The 22,182-nt window shown below is 30.3% G+C and overlaps 1 protein-coding gene across 6 annotated transcripts in view; it reads right to left on the bottom strand.

The window, feature by feature from the left end:
* Cog7 (conserved oligomeric Golgi complex subunit 7) overlaps positions 1 to 22,182 on the bottom strand; it is an 82,270-nt gene that overhangs the window by 7,068 nt on the left and 53,020 nt on the right. For 5 of the 6 annotated variants that reach the window (XM_035355376.2, XM_085814478.1, XM_035355378.2 and 2 more), the window contains 8 exons: positions 21,019 to 21,073; positions 17,449 to 17,576; positions 17,147 to 17,218; positions 16,935 to 17,000; positions 15,246 to 15,573; positions 8,002 to 8,132; positions 7,165 to 7,245; positions 4,166 to 4,280 (listed from right to left, as the gene is read on the bottom strand). In XM_035355376.2, coding sequence (XP_035211267.2) covers positions 4,166 to 4,280; positions 7,165 to 7,245; positions 8,002 to 8,132; positions 15,246 to 15,573; positions 16,935 to 17,000; positions 17,147 to 17,218; positions 17,449 to 17,576; positions 21,019 to 21,073 — 976 coding nt within the window. Of the gene's footprint in view, positions 1 to 2,840; positions 2,971 to 4,165; positions 4,281 to 7,164; positions 7,246 to 8,001; positions 8,133 to 15,245; positions 15,574 to 16,934; positions 17,001 to 17,146; positions 17,219 to 17,448; positions 17,577 to 21,018; positions 21,074 to 22,182 lie in introns of all 6 variants that reach the window. The other variant, XR_015040570.1, reaches the window with a different exon arrangement.

Raw genomic sequence — 22,182 nt, 5'->3', positions numbered from 1 at the left:
GTTTAGAAACGCATAAATTTCTCCCCATGCCATCGTAACTAATGTATTGTTATCGATGCTTACAGTTAGTTATCCTTGCAGGAAGAAAAATTTGTGTTCTTAAATGTGCGTTAAGTGACAGCGAGTACAAGAAGAGTGAAACACTGAGATAAACTGCTCAAGCACGTTCTACACATCGTCTTCCTCCCGCAGTATCCACTAATTGGGGGGGGGGGAAGCATAACCAGCAACTTTACATACATCCTTAGGACTCAGATTCAGGATTCAGTCAGAATCAGGATTACCCCTGACACACACCTGCTTGATGGCTATAATTATATCAGCAGAGAGCCGCGATCAAAGATAACGTTCTCTCTCATCAAAATTCCCCTCATTTTTTGTTTCCACCCACTCATACCCTCATTCTGTTTCGCCCTGGAATTTTCATCAGCTATACTTGAAGTATATTTAGTTTTTGCGATGATAAAAGAACTCCCCCCCTACGATCACAGCTTAAATTAGGCCGGAGCCCACCGGATGTCAGCTTCGGTACTTCTTAGTTTTTGTAATAAATCATAATTCTAGCTGGAATGCATCGGAGCCCTGAATAAGAAGGCTGCGGCATTTCTTTTATGTAACAGAATAAGAATTTCAGTAGAAATTTTACCTTAAAAATTTTATTTTAACAATAAAATTATATTAAAAATCGCTTATTAAATTTCAATTTATCTCTTTACATTTTATTTAATTTTAATTATTTAATTACTTCAATCTTTAATTATTTCAATAAAATAATTAATTATCTAATAATTATCAATTAAGTTACAATTAATTAATTATAATAATTATTGATTAAACAACAATTTATAAACATTAATTAAATAGCTATTAATTAATTTGATAATGACTAACTATTTAATTTTAAAATTATTAATGAGTTTAATAGTCATTTTATTTATTTATTTACTCCTGTACCTCTTTGCTGACGGTCTTCCATAGGGCTCCGGCACTTCTAATCTTAGAAATTAAGCTCTGCACTCAACCACTGGTGGGCTAATCACTTAAAAGAAATTCCAGTTTTTGCCAAGTCCTTGATAATTCAAGCTAAAGTAATATAGATTTCTGATGGAAATAGGATGATGCAAAGCAGCATCTTTCAAAACAGAGTTCAAAATAGTATGTGGAAAATATGATACATAATCAATTATACAATTTTACTCAAAAATTTTCAATTTAACTGGTATGATCTAAGTAATAATTTCATTACATGAAGAAAATTTGTTGCTTAAGATATTCATCTTATAATAATGAGCATACTAATTGAAATCTGCTTCAAACAATTAAAAAGACAATGTAAATCCTTTTATTTTATGGTAATGTGCTAGTCCATGTATGTCACATTTTTTGAGTGGCTGCACAGGTTATTTCTCTATTATAGACAAATTCCTTCACATTCACCCTATTTATCAACTGAATTTTTTACTCTGTAATATTCATAAAAGCAGGAACAAGACAAATCTGCTTTGGATTAACTTTTTTTTTTCAAGTAACAGAAAAGAATGATACAATGTAAAGAAAATTTTTTTATTAGAAGCTATGGAGAAATATAAAACTATATTAATATTTATGTTCAAGCTATCAAAACATATCATACTCAATTCATCTATTTTATGGTGTTCATTCATCAAAATTTGGGTATTTTACAACTTGCTGCCACAAATTTGTAAGAGTTTTAACCTGCTGTTGATAATTACTAAGTGAAAAGTTCACAAATGAAGTGAAAATTTGAATACTTGAATTTATCTCTCAGAATAAAATGCTTTATCGTTTGTTAGCAAAATAAAAATAACAAAAGCAAAATTTAATACCACAATTTAAAAAAAAAAAGTTGACAAATCTAGACATTTATTTCGTAATTAACAATGCCTGAATAATCAGTTAGGGACAATTTAAGCAAATTTTTTAATACAAATAAGTAATAAGTTAACCTTCTACTATAGTTTTTGATGCAGCTGCAATTCTGATTCTTAATATTTGTAAACTGATTTAAAACATAATGGGAAACTTTATGTTAAGGATATTTAGAAAATTGGTTGTTAAAATCTTTATGGTGTGCCTCTAGCTATTGATAAAACTAATCACCTTAATTTTAAAATTTTAGATTGATAAGTTGTACTTAAACTTATTTTTACACTTTTTTGGTGAGGGGAGGTGGTGTTGTATTTAATTATGGCAAAGCACACTAGGGCTATCTGCCTAAGTGGAGGGATGCCTTCATGGAGGACTTTCTAAGGGAAACTGTCTCGTATACACGTTACACATGGGGAAAACCACGAAAATGCCCATGCAGCCAGCCGGTTCGTGGGATTCGAACCTCGGACCAAACTACCAGTGTTCAGCAACTTTACCACTCGGCCGCTGGTGGGCCCTTTGGTGAGGGGAAGGGAATGAACCTTATACAGTCAAAAGTTGTTAATCCAGACTCATCGAGACTTCGGCGATTCTGGATTATCGATTTTTCCAGATTATAGATCATCAGTTTAAATCTCGTAAGATGGCATGCAGAAATTCTAAAATTAAAAATATGAAACCGTAATTTATGAAATAAAGAACAATTATGATCTAAAGGGTATCAAAATTTAGAAAAAAAAGCTTAATATTTATTTGTTTACTTTATTAAACATTTCTTTCAATGTAAGTTGTTTAAGTTGCTTCGTTTTATGAGATAATACTTTCTCTTTAATTCTATAAACAGATATAATTTCTTGTTCAGTTACAAAGTTCCGCTGTTCAAGTCCCATAATTGCTGTGCTGAGAATACCGACTAACTTGTCAATCGAAATTTTTTAGTTTTCACTAACCTTTCTGTCACCTTCTTCATGTCTTTATCCATTTTTTGCAGCAATTCCACTTTTTGTTTGATGGACATCGGAACATACTTTCGTTTTGTAGATCCTTTGGGAGCTCCAGTATCCGGAAATTCTATTTGACCTAATCGAAAGTTCAAGTTTACTTTTATAAAATTGCTCTTACAGTCTGCAAAAAATAATAAACCGGAAATAATTCGAAGATTAAGAAACAACGCAATCATCAACATTAACTGAAATAAATAATTTTAGCTTATACCGTCCGTTATACATAAAACGCGCACGCGAAAACGTATTCTGCACTTGTGCTCACACATATGCGCAGTCATAAAGGTCTTACGCGCACGCGTAAACGCCTATGCGCATGTGTCAACTCGGTGCTTGCACAGAAAGTTCTTAGCTTTGAGGTCCGGATTATAGATCATTCCGGATTATGGTTGTCTGAATTAACGACTTTTGACTGTACTGAAAGAACATGAATCATATATATGAAAGTTGATTGATATAATTCTTGCCAAGTAGAATTACTTTAATTTTGAAATCAATCATATGAATCATTTTGTTTGATCATATGAATATTTAAATAATGAAATGAACACTTAAATATTTATTTAAAATATGTTTAGGTGATGAAATTCTTCAAGCATATTCTTATTGTCTATTTGTTCATGAATGACCCCATATTTTCACTTGCACCAGCAACATCCCTTCCTTCCAGATTTCTACAGAGCCAACTTGCAGACAACTACTATTAGGAAACAATAACTTAGATTAAAATATAATCTATTTTAAAACTCTTCATAAATAATAAAAATATCTTTCAAAACTGATCTTCAACCTGTATTCCTTTTCAAAGTCTCACTTTGGCAGATTAGTTGTCCCACCAGCAGTACTAAATGTTAAGCAATTAAAGTCATATTTTTGTTTTCCTCATAAAAATAAATGCACGGTTTAGATATTTTTCTAAATCCTAAAGGTCTTTCATAAAAGTAAAGTGACATAAAAATTGAAGTCCAAAAAGTGGAGAACTGCATGCTTCCTCACGTAAATATGAGGATCTGTCATTGGTATGAAGAATATTCATATGCAGCTGTGTCCCCTTATCTACAGCAAATTTAGGAATGTATTATCCATGGGGATGAGGCTGCTATAAAAAATTCTAGGGATTAAAAATGCTTGCATATTATTATATAATGGAAAAATAATTCAATAAAAACTTTTTCTTAATTTGCAAGCTTAAGGCATGAGCATCAAAATTTTGAATTGTACGTCATTCATATATAAATTACTCTAAAAATATACAGTTTCAATCTACTTACCTTGTTCTACACTATGAGGCATGTTGCAGTTCTTTAAAGCAGTGTGAAGTGCAGGATTATCTCGTAAAATAAAAGGCTCAATATGCTGAGGTATAGTCATCAGGTACTGACCAACCTATAAAATGCAAAACATAATTTTAAAATTTCAGCAGTTTATGTAACTTAGTGTTCAACTAAAGGGGAAAAAAATGTTTATGACAGTTAAATCTGAAATAACTGCTCATAAATCATTCTGGTTCTTTCTGATCATTCGCACTTCCACTGAAAAGTTACAAAAGAGTATTCATAAGGCAATGCAGTATATCACTAAAATAATTACATGGAAACCCACATTGTTTACAAAAAGTATTTATGTGGCAACCCAGGTATCTGCAAAGCACATGTTTGTTACAGCTGATGTGCAGTACCAAAACTGTATGGATGCCACATTTGTGCAATTCCCAAATTTTTTTTTAATGGAAACAGACTGCTGTGTACATAGGAAGAAATAGCAGTATAAAAACAAATTATTTTTTGAAAAAGTTATATATTTTATTACTGCTTTTTAAATTTTATTAACTGACTGCTCTTGTTTGGAATTCTCAGTGAACCACTATTTTGAAAATGGCTGTTTCCTCTTGTGTATTAGGTTGGTGAAATATTAGTCCCTGATGAGTTTGCAAATGCTCTCCAAAGTCACCAATGAGTGTGCAACCTGGGGATGGAGTTAATCAGAAAGTAACAAAAGTTTTCTTATATGCCTACTGTGCATGTTAATTACTCTTAGAATTTGAAATTAATTACATAAGTACTAGAATTTATATCAAGCTCCAAGTTAATTAACAGTAAACTTCTAATGAAAATAATTTTAATATTTATTCCATTCTAAATAGCTACTTTCAGTCAGAAAAAACATTTAAAGCATGAAATATGGACATTTGAAAGATCATCTGTTTGTTTCTAACGATTACAATAATCACAATTCTTACAGTCTGGAAAATTCCTATTAAAAATTAAATTTATATAAAAAATTTATATTCTACTCCTATATAATTTTGCATTTAATTTACTTTAAAGTATGACTCTGAAAAATACTCAGATTTTGGTGTAAAAATTAGACACTAGAAACAGGCATTTTCGCTTTAAGGAAGCAAAAATGTAAACACGAAAAATTTCAGGTATCATATTTCAACAAAAATATCCATTTTGACAGCTATTGAATGCAATTTAACTATGTTTTTGCAAGACATCTGCACGTAAAGACAGAATAAAGGACTCTTTTCCCTCCAAAAAATTATAAAACTGATTTAAAATAAATTCTGAAAAGATTTTTTTCATGGCGTATGTACGTATGTATCTTACATAACTAAAAAATTAGTAGCCTCAGAACATTGAAATTTTGTATATAGGACTTCTATAATGTGTAGATGTGCATCTCCCATTTTGGTTGCAATTGGCCACACCAAAAGTATATAAATAAATATATATATATATATATACACACACTTTGTTACGCTGCTCACAGTTTCTTTATTCTTATATGTTTGTAAATTGTGTATTTTTTGTTTTAAAAATGATTGAATTATGTTGTTCTGGCTAAGATTTTTATGCCTTTAGTTAACCTGCATGCAATAATTGTGTAATTATCAACAATTAAAAAGTTTTTTAACATGTTGAGCACAGCGCCAGTCCCTGGGGACTGGCAGTGAACTTTCCATGTGGACGGCGTCGGCCCCTGGGGACCGGCACTGACATTTTCGTTTGGTTGGCGTCGGTCCACAGGACCAACCGTATTTAAGTTAAAAAATAAATATAGTCTCAATGAAATGTGATCAAATTTAGTTTTAATGAAATGTATTGAAACATTCTAAGAAAAAATATGGCTTAGCTTTACGGCTGCCGGCTAAATGGAAAGGACAGCATATTCAATGCCGTGCTCAACATGTTGAGTACAGCTAAGCATAACTTTTCTTTAGGATAGCAGCCATATTTGTTTACATTTGAAACTTAGCATAATAGTGGATTTGTTGCCAATCTAGAGAAACTAAGCTTCGCAACAACAAGGTAATGTCTTCTTTTATTATTGCAAATTAAATTATGCTTAATTCAGTCTGGAATTAGCATTTAAGTTACTAGCTTGTTTTTGCATAGAAACTGTAATTGTAATTGTAAATATTGTTTTTTTAATATTTTTAACTGTACTTGATGTTTTATGTTTTTCTATATCTTTCAATTTTTAATGAAAGTATTTTGAATTTTCATGTATTTTTGCCTTGCAGCGAAGTGAGAACTGAATTAATTAGTAATGCATGTGCATTAAGTAAGTGGCGCTGAATCGTCTGTGAAAAACTGTTTTTTTTTTATGTGTTTAATTTCCTTTATACACCATTTTAGATTTATTATAGTATTTGAATAGAACATGTAGTAATTCTTCAGATGATATAATTTTTGTGCACTCTGAGTTATAAAATGAATGAGATGTAATGCTGTTAAGTGAACCTAGCACCAAAGAGTTGCTATGGTATATAAACATAGTAAACTTTAAAGAGTGCATTTATTCTATTGTGCTTTATGTGGTATCGATGAAGTACATTTAATTCAAAATTCGTTAACTGTAAATTCAATATGTTAAATGAAATGCAGCAAAATTGCATATAATTTAATATTCCATACATTCTTTATATGTAGAACAAATGTCTCAAACAGCTATGAATCTTAAGGAAAAGCAAAGAAAGCTAGACATTGAAACTACATGTTTCTTTCTGCATGGTACTTCATTTTCATACACCTGATAACAGAAATTGTAAATTAAATTTCAGAAATGATGAACATATTTATACAGAAAGAATACAGCTGCCATAATCAACATAAACAAAAACAAACTGCTTCTTTAGCTACTTCACATGCATTGAAATAAGTAAATTTAGCTGATAATCTAACATAAAACAGTGTACTATTAAAACAAACTTTTTTATAGAAATATTCACATTCTGTAATGATATATTCTTATGGTCACTTACCTCAGTTATATATTCTTGAGGAGATAAACTAAACTGAGGTAAATCAGCTATTACAGAACCAGATATATCTTCAGCCCACAACTGAAATAGATTTCAGACAGATATGTTTCCATGAAATATTACACATTATTTGCATTATATAGAAAGCTAAATATATGTAAATAAATTCTAAATTTAAACTTTTCTCATTGGATAATAAGTATTTCTTATTGCAAAGCAAACATACAAAATTTACGAAGTACTAGATGTTTGTTATTTAGGACAAAATTTTAGATTAAATTTCAGATTGAAAGGAGTTATTAAATTTGATTTTCCCCCATGTTCATTGAAATAGATGCAAATATAAATTATTACATAAATCTGAAAATTTAGATATTATTGTCAAAACAATTTTTAATTTTTAATAATACAAAAGGTGAAAGAATTGGGAAATGATAAAAATATGCTAATTCTATTTCATTCTAATCATTAAGAAACCAATGTTTTTAAACAATAGCAAAGAAATCTTAGTAATAATGAGCAAAATATTTGAAATATAATTTGAGATTTAAAGTAATATGCATCTACTTTGTTTTCTTTTTAAATAATCATATGCATATTTAACATCTACACTAACTAGAATTCATTTTTTAATTTACAGGACTTAAAAATAGTAGAAATTTATATATTAGCTGAAACTAAAGAAGATAACTGCAACTTATATATTTAGTCAACAAAATCATTCTATTTGTTTCATTTTCAATGTTTAGAGCAATTCTTCTCTTTCAAACTCAATACAAACACATTTTTTTAAATTACTTTCTTAACATTGAATCTGTTTCACAAAATAAAACATACTTTCATTTGAGGCACTTTTTGCAAATGTACTTGTGCTTGCTTTAATACTAAATCAGAAACCAAATATCCAGCATCAGAACAGAGTTTTTTAAATGCTGCTGTAGAATTTGGCAACAGATGAACATTTTGTTCTAAGAAAGAAAGCATAATATTTAAACTTATGGCAGTGCAAACAGTACAATATTTATGACAAATCTATAATATTTATAGATTATTTCGATCCTAATTTATAACAATATAATACTTCATTTGGTAAGGCACTCATAACTTTACCTTAATAATCTGTTAACACCAATTTGTGTATTGTAATGTGAAGAATTTTTTTTTTTTTTTTTTCAATTTATAATGAAATTTCAACATAATGTGAGCACACGCAAGCATAACATACTTTGACTCATGTAGTACAGTGTAATAGATGATATACATCAATATGTCATACCAGTTACTTCAATATGTATTTTTATATTAATAGCAAAATTATATTAAGCAATTGCAGATACGAAGAGTAAATGATAATAATCTAAAAGCTATGTCAGTTCAAATTATTCTCAATTTTCATCACTTTTTTTCAACAGTCATAAAAGCATGCAATATGCAAAATAATTAAGACACAATAACACGGCGAATAAATACTAATTCAGAAGTCAAACAACAAAAATCCGCGTTATATTTACAAAATTTTTACAGGACTAGTTTCGATGGTTTTACTGAACCACCATCCTCAGCTGCAAAACCACAAATGAACAAGATAAGAACTAATGATTAGATAAAATAAGTAAGCCTGGACAAGAATAAGCAAGTGGCGCCATCTGTTGGTGATAGAATAAGCAAGTGGCGAAATCTGTTGGTTTCACCCAACATTATTAATCAAGCAGTTAAAAAATTCTCATCTCAACACACTAAAAGGCACACTCTTGTTTTAGGAGATTATAAAAATTCTGTTGTCATTCCCTTCTTTCCATCAATTAGCTATAAAGTTGCACATATTTTGCAGAAATTTAACTTTCGGGTTGTTTATTCTCCCATCAATAAAATTCCGAGTTCTATACTCAAAGACCCCATTCTGGATATGAATTCCTGGGTTATTTACAGGATTCCTTGCCAGTGTGGTCACAGAAGTCATACCGACAGTCACCGGTTTTACCGACAGATGGCGCCACTTGCTTATTCTTGTCCAGGCTTTCTTATCTTATCTAATCATTATTTCTTATCTTGTTCATTTGTGGTTTTGCAGCTGAGGATGGTGGTTCGGTAAAACCATCTAAACTAGTCCTGTGAAAATTTTGTAAATGTAACGCTGATTTTTGTTGTTTGACTTCTGAATTAGTATTTATTCGGAGTGTTATTGTGTCTTAATTATAGAAGCCCCAAACAGGCTTATTTTTTGCTTTCTTTTTTGCACGTGGTGTGGCTGCCATTTTGTGATTGCATGAGTTTCGGTAAATACTTTTTTGCAATTTTCAAGTTTTGTTTATGTTTTGTATATTTGGATATTGTGCTTTGCTTGTCTGATTTCATGCATTTTGCTTACGAATGTTTTGTTCTCTATTCATTTCAGTGAGGGATATTTCTGCTGTTTTGTGTGTGCTTTATTATTGCTTAGTTAATTTAGTTTGATTTTTTGTATTGTTTAGCATGCCTTCATCCGTTAATCGTTTCACTAAATTACGCCTGAAACGGCCAAAATTCCTGAATCATCTTGACTTTTTACTTAAATGTAAATGTAAAAAATTGATGCCCAATTTTATTCAAATCAAATCTAATCAAAAACCTTCAAGTTGCGTTTCAAGAATTCTGTTAAATTGCAAGCTTGCCTTACTTCGGTCCGTCATAAGGGATACACGTCAACAATTGTCGAAAATTGAACATGAACTCTATAAGCTTCATCTGGAACTCGCTAAATCATATCCAAAATTCACTGCCCTTGAACAAAAGTCTTGGTCTAGAACGGAGAATGCAGTTAACCGTCATAAAAACACCCTTGCAGTTAAATTCGAAAAACTTCTTTTACAGTTTTCCAGTTCAAGTAGTTCAAAAAATCTTCCCATTGTAAACATCAAGCCAATAGTTAATATTTCTAATGTTAGTTTTTCAGAAGAACAAGAGAGAATTCTAAAATATAATTTTAACTTCTCACAAACCTGTAAACCTTCGATTCCAAAGATTTTGGCTCCTATCGAAAAAGCTTTCAAGTTCAGTAAAGTTTCAGATTCACAGAAAGAAATGATTAGGCATCTTATTGCTCATAATGTGAAATTCAATAATAAACCTTTGAAACCAAATCTAATTGCGAGAGAAAGAGCTACAATGTGCGAAATTCATTCTAACCCAGATATTATCATTTCAAAGGCCGACAAAGGTGGCCAGATAGTCGTCATGGATAAGAACATTTACATCGATGGTGTCACTAAACTCTTAAATGAAGAACCATATAATCCGATCCCTAAAGATCCTTCAAAATGTCAAAAATAAAAACTGCGATCAAATCTTCGCAAATCATTTCAAGCAACTTAAAACATTCGCTTATCCCATCTGTTGCGAATTGTGCCAGATTATATGCTCTTCCCAAAATTCATAAAAGTGGTATTCCTTTCCGCCCTATTGTATCAAATTTAGGTACTGCCTCATATCCATTAGCTAAATATTTAGTTTCTAGATTTTCAACTCTATTAGACAATAACATTTACACCATAAAAAATTCAATAGAGTTTGTAAAAAAGGTTAAAAACATTTCTCCCAGTAATTTACCCATGGTTTCTTTTGATGTAAAATCATTATTCACCAATGTCCCAGTGGAGGGTGCATTAAGATGTCAAGAAACCAGACTTCGCGAATTTCATTTCTCTTGCATCGAAATTGATGAGCTAATTTCTCTCACTCAACTCTGTTTGAAATAAACACATTTTGTTTTCCAAAATAAATATTACAAGCAAACTGAGGGATTAGCCATGGGAAGCCCTCGCAGTCCCATCCTGGCTGATATCTACATGCATTATTACGAATCAAAATTGTTTGAAACTTTAAACTTCCCGGCGTGGTTCCACTACGTAGACGATACTTTTACCCTGTTTGAAGGTAATAAAGATGATTTAAATAAAGTTCTTTCAACAATGAATTCTATTGATCCTGCTATTCAGTTCACTTTTGAACTTGAGACTTGCAGTTCTCTTCCGTTTCTCGACATTCTGGTCACACGTAACACATCCAACTTCAGTACTACGGTTTACCGTAACCTTCATCAGTTTGCCTTCCACCACACTTTAAATCATGTCATACGACTAAACAAAAGTTAGCTTCATTTTATTCCTATGTTTTCCGTGCTCTTCAAGTTTGCTCCTCCAAACTAGCCCTTGATGAAGAACTAAATTATTTAAAAGCAATAGCTATCGACAGGGGCTTTTCACCCAACATTATTAATCAAGCAATTAAAAAATTCTCATCTCAACACACTAAAAGGCACACTCTTGTTTTAGGAGATTATAGAAATTCTGTTGTCATTCCCTTCTTTCCATCAATTAGCTATAAAGTTGCACATATTTTGCAGAAATTTAACTTTCGGGTTGTTTATTCTCCCATCAATAAAATTCAGAGTTCCATACTCGAGGACGCCATTCCGGATATGAATTCCTGGGGTATTTATAGGATTCCTTGCCAGTGTGGTTTAATTTACATTGGCCAAACTAAGAGAGCCTTAAAATTTCGCGTCAAGGAACATGAGGCATATGTTAGAAAAAAGGAAACACAGAAGTCTTCTGTTGCTCAACATTGTTGGTCCGAAAATCACACTTTCAATTTTTCTGCTGTCAAAATTATTCAAAAAACATCTTCCATTGATTCTGGATTTTCTAGAGGCATTTCACATTCATAAAAATCTTTCTGTTCTAGTTAACGATTCTAATTCCAATCCAAATTTGCCTTCGGCCTTTAAAGAAATTATGCTTTAGTTCTGGTTTCACCAACAGATGGCGCCACTTGCTTATTCTTGTCCAGGCTTTCTTATCTTATCTAATCATTATTTCTTATCTTGTTCATTTGCGGTTTTGCAGCTGAGGATGGTGGTTTGGTAAAATCATCGAAACTAGTCCTGTGAAAATTTTGTAAATATAACGCTGATTTTTGTTGTTTGACTTCTGAATTAGTAATTAAGATTACTTAGTAAGTAATTACTTATTTTACTATCTTCACAAGATCTGACATTTGTTAGAACAATTAATATTGATACAAATAATTCCAAAAATATGAGCCTAGAATTAAATAATAGACCCCACATTATTCTGCAGTTTAAATATTTACTTGTAATAATATTATTTACTTGTAATCAAGACTAAACCAACAACCATCTGAATGCAGGAGATCTCCTAGCCACAGAACCTTCTGTTTTAGAACACTGGAGAAACAGCTTGTGCTGGTGATTTTTCTTTATTTACAGGTAAAAAGAAGAATTAGAAATTTTCTTGACTGATTCTATGGTTTATATATATATATTTATAAAAAAAAAAAAAAAAAAAAAAAAAAAAGCTTTCAGGGTAAAGGGTTCCTCATGCTTGTCAGAAAAAACTCATTCAGGTATTCTGATTTTTGTTCCCCTTTTGCTCAATTCAATAATGACACAGCACCTGATTGCAACAGGCTGGTTAATTTTAAATTTAGAAAAATCTACTAAAAATAATTACATAGTGATTGAATCAAATCAAAAAACTAAATATACCATCTACTGCAATTATGCAAAATTACTCTGATAAACTTAGGAATATAGCAAAAAATCATACAGTGGCTAATCAAATCAAAAGGATCAATAAAGCTAAGCAAAATAGATTGCATTGGTAGAATTCCAAAATTACTGATTTAGACTAAACCTATACTTTATAGAAAGTTTTTAAATAAGGCAAAATGCTTTTAAAACATGAATCGAAATAAGTTTATAAATAATCTAATTTTAAATACAGACACAGCATGTAAAACCATAATTACAGACTAACATACTTTCCCCCCTTCTGTTACTGTCTTAATTCTGTGACAAATGGAATTTTTAGTTGCACAAAATTATGCATGCATAAAAAGTATCTTAAGCTTATTTAGTATTCAAGCACATAAGCTTATTTAGCAAGTAATAAGCAAGCTTATTTATTATGAAATCTTCTAGTAATTTAGAAGCTTTCAGCAATGTACAATAAATTGCATTCCACTTGATTTTTTTTTCACTGATTTTTCCTGAAAATAAAACAAATATCTATTACACAGGTTATCTTAAATTAAGGGAAAAATCACAAAAATGACAATTACTCAAAAAGTTACATGCAGAATTTAACGAGACTGATCCACAATATACAACACATACTAAACTATAAAGTAACATAAAAAGAAATTACCAGACAATTATGGTATTATAGAAATTAGTATATGTATAAAATGAACAAATCAGATGTGTCAGTTTGGTATAGAAAAATTACCTTCAATAAGGAGTATGATTTCGCTTAGAAGAAATACAAAACATACAGCTGGCCACTCCATGCATTGAATTGTTTGCTGCTGAAGGTAATCATCCATAATGTCATCCTGTTACAGGGAATGATTACCTATTGCATCGGTATAAGAGCACACGTAAGCATCAAGGATGCCATCTCTATATGGCTGAGTATTCATGGTTCTACGTAGTAAGACATGGAGGTCTGTGTGTCTACCTAAAGAGCTACTACCCCTAACACAGACAGTACCTTCTCTGTATGCATCTCTTTTATGAATGTTTGATGGATGATGATGGGTTACAGGTTGTCTCCAAAATAAAGTAATGCCTACTATCACTTTGGAGGCAAATCCTGGACACATCCGTAAAGAGAACAACACTCCACTGATCAGTGGACATGTTGACATGCCTACCTCAAACGTTCCCTTCTTTGACGTGACACAAATGACTGGTCGCTTTGCATACAGACCTCATTTGTGAAGCCTACTCACTGTTGACATTGACACTGACCTTCCAACAGCTGCAGCAAGGCAGGATCTGAGTTGAGATTCTATTCCTTCATGTGCGCAGAGATTATGGTATTATAGAAATTGCCACTGCTTATATTCAAAGAAATATTACTGCGGTTGCAATGAAAGAATAGCCAAAGCATACTTTGTTTTTGCTAGAAGCATCACATTGGCACATACAGCTGTCAATTTGAAAGAAAATGTTTGACAGTTACATACCATACTTTAATGTGTGGTATGTAACATTGTATACATTGTTGTGTGGTATGTAACAATGTGTATGAATCATACTTCAATTTTTTTAATATGTGGATGATATGGTGCATAAATGGCCTTAACCAGAAGAATAACATGAGCACTATTCAGTTCTTCTCCAAAATTTCTTCTGCATAACAACAAATATTGGTCATCAGTGCTCATCATAGCAGTTGGCTGTCCTTGGCTGAACCTCCTGGATAAAATCTATGAAGTATATGAGGGCTCATAGCCATCTAGCCACTTCTGTCTGACTTCTGTCTTCAGGTAAATGATGCCTGGAGTCATTGTTTCAAATTTGCTATTCTACATTTCTCATCTCAGAATCACAGCGAAATTTGCAGGCTTGCTCTGAAACATGCAATTTTATGCTTCTTGCAGATGATGTATTTCGATTATAGTGCCAATAATTTGCATATTGCAGTTTTACTGAGAAATTTTTATATAACAACATATTCAAATTTTATACAGATTAGCTTATTTTTGAACAAATTATCATTAATTTTGTGATTTTTCCTTAATTTTTGGAAACCAGTGTATAAGCATAATTTTTTTCTGCCCTGATTAGAAGTGCAATAGTGGATAATAAAAATAATAATTACTTTACATGAAATATTAATTTATTTTCAATACCATTAAAGTATAGCTCTCTCTCTCTCTCTCGCTGTATATATATATATATATAAAATAATAATAATTTATTTACTAAAGAAATATTGATTATATTATCTTCTAAGATTAATTTTAGTAGAATTACCTTAAAAGAGTGAATCCATAGTTAGTAAGTTCAATTCTGAAAATTGTTTTAAAGTAACTTTACACACATATATTTTTTTCAGTTTTCAAATGTCTAAGTATAGACAGCATCCACTTTTAATACTAGTTATATTATTAAAAATTTAAATGAATCGGTATAATTTTCCTCATGCTTCTATTTTATATGACAAACTATACAATATTCTTCTGCATATCACATCATAACTATTTTTGCATTAATTAGTGTATAATAAGCATACCTTCTTGTAGTTTAGTTATCAGTTGTTGAAACTCCCGTTTCGCTCCAGGACAGAGCAAAACATCATCATATGTATGAAAGGCATTCACATAATGTTCTTCAGTAGGAGAGTAGTAGCCAAGTTTCCTACCAACTTCCCGAATATTTTCAGTGTATAAGATCACAAGATTCTCCAGTTGCATCAATACTTCTCCAATAATCTGAGTGGCTTGTAGGGATTGTTGGAAGAGAGACCAATCATCAATCTGATTTTCATCTTTAAACTGCATTTTGTTCCTGAACAGTCTTAATAAGCAGCGAAAATTTCCTGAATATTCCACTAAAAAACCCTAAAAAATAAATATAGACTGATCCATATGTAGTTATGCATACAATAAACAACTTTCTCCACCACTAAATTGTTTGATAGCTGAGGTCAAAACCTCTAAATTTTTTAAAAATTTTCATTCTTAGGGAAGGAATAGAAGTAATGTAAAATAAATTAAACAGATATTATATATATTAATATCTGCATTTTTAGAAAATTCATGATAAAAACTTGCAGATGAATCCAAATGATCTATTCATAATTAAATAAAAATGATCAGATTGCTGGGAAAATTCAAGGCCATTTATGAAAGCAGCAAAAATCCTTTCATTGGAATGTTTCAAAATGTGCATTGTAGAAATCACTGCCAAAATGAAGTTAATGACATGCACCCATGGCTTTTCATGCTGTTTAGTTCCCCTGGAACCATTTGCTATATCTGTTATTTCTCTCAGTTTTGGAATTAACACAACGCCACTTTTTCTAGATGCTGAGATTTCTAGATGCCTTCAATGCTGAGATGAATGACTGGTTTGTCAGACTTTTTTTCTTTTAACTCTATTTAATTCAACAAAGACAGGATTTTAAATATGCTTACTATTCCTAAATGTGTGTTGCTTACCTTTTAGAATAATAGACTTTTTATTTTATGAAAAATAAAAGCTCACAATAAGCTCCAAAGATGAACGGAGCTTCTTCACAAATCAATAAAACAGTACCTATAAAACATTTATCTTTACGAAAACAAATTTATGATCTGCTTACTTTTTTCCCCGCTTTGTTGAAAAATGGCAAAGAAGGATAACTATCCTATAAAATCTTTTGTCCTCTCAATCAAAACATCTCTTTACAGCTGGTTACTCAAGTTCATACATTTTAAAACTACTAAATCCTGATTAATAATTATTGGGAAAAGCTTACCATGCTATAAACAGTGAAATCACCAAATGGTTCAAAATGTTTTATAAACACCAATTTTTAATGGCTTAATAATCATACAGTCTACATGCAACTCAAAGCACTCTAACAATTTTTTTTATCTTTAATTTTGCCCATTTTGAGGAAACTTCATTGCATGTACCCAGTATGTATGTATGCATTAGGTTTATTCATATTTTCAGTAGCGTAACTTTCACAATATGACAAACACATCCATAATTTAGATTAAAATGTATTAAATTCAGTAGATTATAAATTCAATCTTACACAAATTCAAATTTAGTTAATTCACATACATTCTACACTTCACATATATCAAAATTCTAATTCAATGCTCAACTCAAAGCTTTCAAAAATTATATTATTCTAAAGAAATTTCCACATTGTATGCTCGAAGCTAAACATAACAAAACTCCCAAATACTTCACTGATTTTGTAAGTTACCTCTAAAGCTCGAAGCAAACCTATATATCCACACCCCTGAGTTAACTGCTGGCATCTACTTTCAGCCTAAAAATATATATAAAAAAAAAATTCTTTAAATAATTAAATAAATAAAAAACTTATTTTGGAAAAATAAAAGAGAGAGAGAGAACTTTTTTAGACCACTAAGTGATAATTTTGACAGTACATTCAAAAAAATTTATCTAACTTACTTCTTGAATGAAGCAAAATACTTTGCTCACAGAATCCCCAAGAAGACGAGCACAGTCGATTATATCTTCGGACTGTCCAAAAATATCAATAAACATTATTTTAAATCAAAAATATTCATCATTATTTTCTTTTTTTTTGCTACAAAGACATTAGTATGAAACAAATCAATACATACTAAAAAAAATAAATATTGTTGGAAAACTATATTGTAAATACTTTATTGCTGCAATTTTCTGTCATTTTAATTACTTTGAAATTTTTCTTAATATTAGTATCATAAAAATATTTGACAGTTACATACCATACTTAAAGTTTTTAATGACGCTACAAGATGTTGCTCTTCTAATGAATCATATTTTTCAATGTGTGGACGATAAGGTGCATAAATAGTCTTAACCAGAAGAATAACATGAGCACTATTCAATTCTTCTGCAAAATTTTATAATATTCAATACAGTAATAAAGTATTGGGAAATTTAAGCTTTACTCAGAAATGAATAAAAAACATAACATTACAAAATGTTAAACATAATAGGATACAAACATTAAATTGAAAAATCCTTTTTCATTATAGGACAATTCACACCATGTAACTTGCCACAGAAAGATATATGCACTTTTATATTATATTAAATGCACTTTTCTAATCTTTCATAACAGTGTCATTCTAAAGTCAATCTCATCGATAATTTTTTTTAAATGCATTCTTTTTTTACTGAAATAAATAATAGAAGAGGCAATACACTGCTTACATTAAAAAAAAAAAAAAAAAAAAATTACTGAGTTTGCAATGAAAGAATGACCAAAGCATACTTTTTCTGCTAGAAGCATCACATTGGCACATACAGCTGTCAATTTGAAGGAAAATATTTGACAAGTGTTGTTTCATAACAGAAAGCTCCCATTCCAAAACTCTGAAGAAAATAATTCATTTAATCACAGTTAGTGAATCATTTGAATAAAGATTATCTCAGAATAAATTTTCAACTTGTACCTTCTCTGTTGGCACATATATTTTCCTGACATGGTTAGCATTTGCACATGCACTGCGTGTTATGAAAAATGGAAATACGGAAAAGCTAAATTGAAGTAAAGGTCCCATAAAATCAGCCATAGAAATATTAAAACAATTTCAGCAGTACAAAACAAAGAATACACACATTAATCAACTGGACATGAAGCTAGAAAAGACTGAAAACCTTCAACTCAACCTTGAAGACTAGGAGGAAAAATACTACAAAATGACGTACACACACAGTCTTCAAGACATTGAGGTCACTAGTGAACATCTTAAATCTACTGAGTTAAGCCTGAAATTTAACCTCATTTAAAATCATGTCTGATATTTCTGGAAACTAATTATATAACAACTGAACCAGAAGCATAAATTCTTCTATCGGAAATTCCCTCACTCATTTAGCGACTTGTATCGTAATTTTGTTAATTTACAAACTTACTCAATTTACAACTTTGATAATTAATAATGAACAATTAGATGAGTCACAGAAATTATATTATTGAAGAACTTTTTTGAAAGGAGAAGCTAAGAATTGAGAATCATCAGATGAGGATTTTGATTCACTCTTCCAAGAGCTTGCTCATAGATATGAACATAAATCTCTTTTAATTGATTCTTATAGTTTTTGCAATTATGGAAAAATTCAGCAGGATGCTGCTAAAAACTCAAGAAATTTTATTGAGTGTATCTATGAAAATGTATGAACTGAAACTTCAGTTTTTTTGGGTGCACTGAAGCTCTTTCAACTTCCCCCTAAATAAAGCCAATGACATCAGATCCTTACAACTCACACACAGTCAATTGATGCATTTAATGTTGGAAATACACATGATATGAAGCCTTTTCAGGCCATTAGAAAATATTTCAAAAAACAGTCTGCATTCAAAATACACAACAACAATAAATTAAATATACCTGTATTGTCAATGAGTATATTTTTTGAAAAATATGTTTAACCCGGGAGCGCTCGCGCTTATTCAAGTTACACGAGGTAAAAAAAAGAAGTCTTGAAGAAAAAACTGTTACTCTTCAGGTAGAAGTGTTACATTTATATCAAAACTTTATGATCAAGCTTAAAAAAATATGCAAATTATACAAATAAAAATTTTAATTTTTATATTTTTATGAAATACATTTTGAAAGGAATAGGAAAACGTATTATATTAATATAGAATTTATTAGCAATTTATTATATTATTATTCAGGTCATTCAGGAATTATTATTCAGGTTTATTAGGAATATATTGCCTGAAAGAACATCATCTTCAGAAAGCTTCAAGGTTTTCATCAATTGTTATAAACTCACGGACAGTAATATTTCTGGCAGTTATTCACAAAATCTTCTAAAACCTCTTTTATAGGTGCAAGTTTATCTGATTCTCTCTAGACGACGTGAGTTCCTATGCCATCAAAACTCAAACATCTTTATTTAAAAAAAAAAAAAAAAAAAAAAGTTTTTAGGACATAGTTTTGTGGAAAATTTCCAAGCCGGTTCTGTCTGTTGCTCACAGATCCCGCACATTTACATGAGATGACTTATGTCACAAAAATATAAAAGACCTATAAAAGCACGAATTTCAATTACAGTTGTGTGACAAGCATTTCTCTCTCTTTGAAAGCTGTCAGAAATAGATGCAATATAAATATTTGTATAACTGACGACTTGTTCACTTAGTAAAAGTTCCGAAGATTCATTTGGAGTCTGCACATATTTTGCCTTACCGATGTTTCCAGGCAATTTAGTAATAATATTATGAGCATTTCTAACATCAGTTTTAGGCTTTTCTTTTGACCATTTTTTTTTTTTGTCTCTTCCAACAGAGAAATAAATGTCATTCATATTTTCGTTTTCAGAATGCATCTCAATTTCTGAATTGGTATCATAAAGAAAATTCATTATAACTTTCATCAGCAGTTTCTTCAATGGAGTCTTCAACAGTTGATAATCTTCTAATAATTTTTGCAAACGTAACATATCTTCCTTATAGGATAAATTATGCGACATGTTTGCAGCTTTCTGTGCTACCACAAAGGAACTACTCTACAGCAATGTGAATAGGTGCGCTGGATCTGAAAGACCCAATCTGATCAAAACAAAACTTCAGAAACATAAAGAGGATAGGTTTCGAGGAGACTACACTGAACCACAACCACTTGGGAAAAATACGGGCATTTTCAGAAAGGTTTCTTTAATCGGGCGGGGCCATTGGACCTAGCGTGCACACTCACAGGTTAAACAAACCAAGAAAAAACTATTTAAAGTGCAAAAAAATTAAACTGAAAATAGTACCCATTATTGTATTCAATATGATAAGTGATACTGTATTTGAGAAGCATGAAGATTAATACAGCAGAGCCAGTTACATTAAAGATTTTTTGAGTATTGTTCTTGAAGTACAACCAGTTAGATTTTATTTTATTATTTTGCCATTTTCATAGAAACAATGATTTTTTATTATCATATCAAGGCATAAAATTTGGTAAACATTTCCATATAATGAGCACAGTTTCTGATTTTAGCATATATCATTGATAATATTCATTAAAAAAATTACTTTTCGGTGCTGTTTTTCTTTTACATTCGCAAACAATATTAAACATTACATATTAGGTTATTTTAATCAAACAATCATGCACAAAATAATTAACCACAAAAAATTGTTTTACAGTGTTATAATTTCATTTTTAAAAGTACAGAGTATAGGAATGTTCCATTTTTGAGATCAGCAATATAATGATTTTCATTTTAATTTATTTCCCCCTAAAACTAAAATCACATTGCTGTACAGAAAGAAAACTTGTTAAATTAAATGAAAACAGTGCTACAGTAGGTACAAGCAAAGATATACTCACTAGGTTCAACAGAGTGAATTGATATTTCCAAGCTCTTAGCCAGTCTGTCTGTAATCTGAAAGACATTTATACTGTAAAAATAAAAAGAAGATGGAGGCAGTCAAAATACTCATATATGTAACTTCACATGAAGGGGCGAAAAATAACTATAACAATAAAATACGACATATATAAGTATTAAATGGGATTTAGCTTTAAAAATTCTAATAATATTTAAATGTTATTATTCAAGCACCAAATTTTTATGTTAAAGAAGATTTTTATTGCAATAAATAAATAAAACCAGGAATAATTAAAATTACAAAAAAAGGAAAACAACCTATAGAAATACCTTAAAATTAGTTATGCATATTATGAATCTAAATGAAATAATTTAATTCTTATGTAATTAACTGATTCTACTACTAATTTAAATCTCATTAAATTACTATATCTATCATCACGTTTGATTTTATGAGCACAACAATCTTTCTTAAATGTAATGTTGTTTATGATAAGTAAGTGGTTTATAGGCTTATCTACTTATTGCCTCAATATAATTTTATTTATTTATTTTTTGTTATTGATAGACTATTACTACTGCATATATTTGCAATAAAATAGTAACTTTTTTTATATGCTACATACATACATTTCTTCCTCTTCATACTTGAATTATAAGTCATTCACAACACTAGATACATAATATTCTAGTGTTGTGAATCATACTAGTGTGTTATCATATTAGCTTTCTTTAATGGAATTTAGTCCTCAGTAATGCCACAGCAATCTTGCTTAGAGATAACTTTCAAAGCTAATTTTTTTTTAAAAATGTTGTTGTTGTTCACGTATATTACTGCACCTTACCCAACAGTATATGTATATTATTGCACCTTTACCTTAAAAAATATGAAAGGAAGAACTTTTCACAAAAATTAAGCAAATGCATGGAATAAGTGATGACAATGTTCATACAGTTAAATATCATAATTAATGAGTGACTTCCAAAATATTATATATTATAAAGTTTCAGATTAAAAGTGATATATTGTATGGTGCTTGCATAACATCTCAAAATCAAAGTTATAGTCAATAAACTTGTAAAAATAGTAAATAATGGAATTATAAAAGCACTAAAAAGTAATTTTCCCTCAGTTGCAGGATGGCTCATAAAAGAGTATATTT

This window comes from Stegodyphus dumicola, chromosome 4 (genome assembly GCF_044657685.1).
Source record: "Stegodyphus dumicola isolate Sdum_Otavi_A_Nest chromosome 4, ASM4465768v1".
Classification (NCBI taxonomy): Eukaryota; Metazoa; Arthropoda; class Arachnida; order Araneae; family Eresidae; genus Stegodyphus; species Stegodyphus dumicola.
This window is presented reverse-complemented; position numbering and strand designations above follow the sequence as displayed.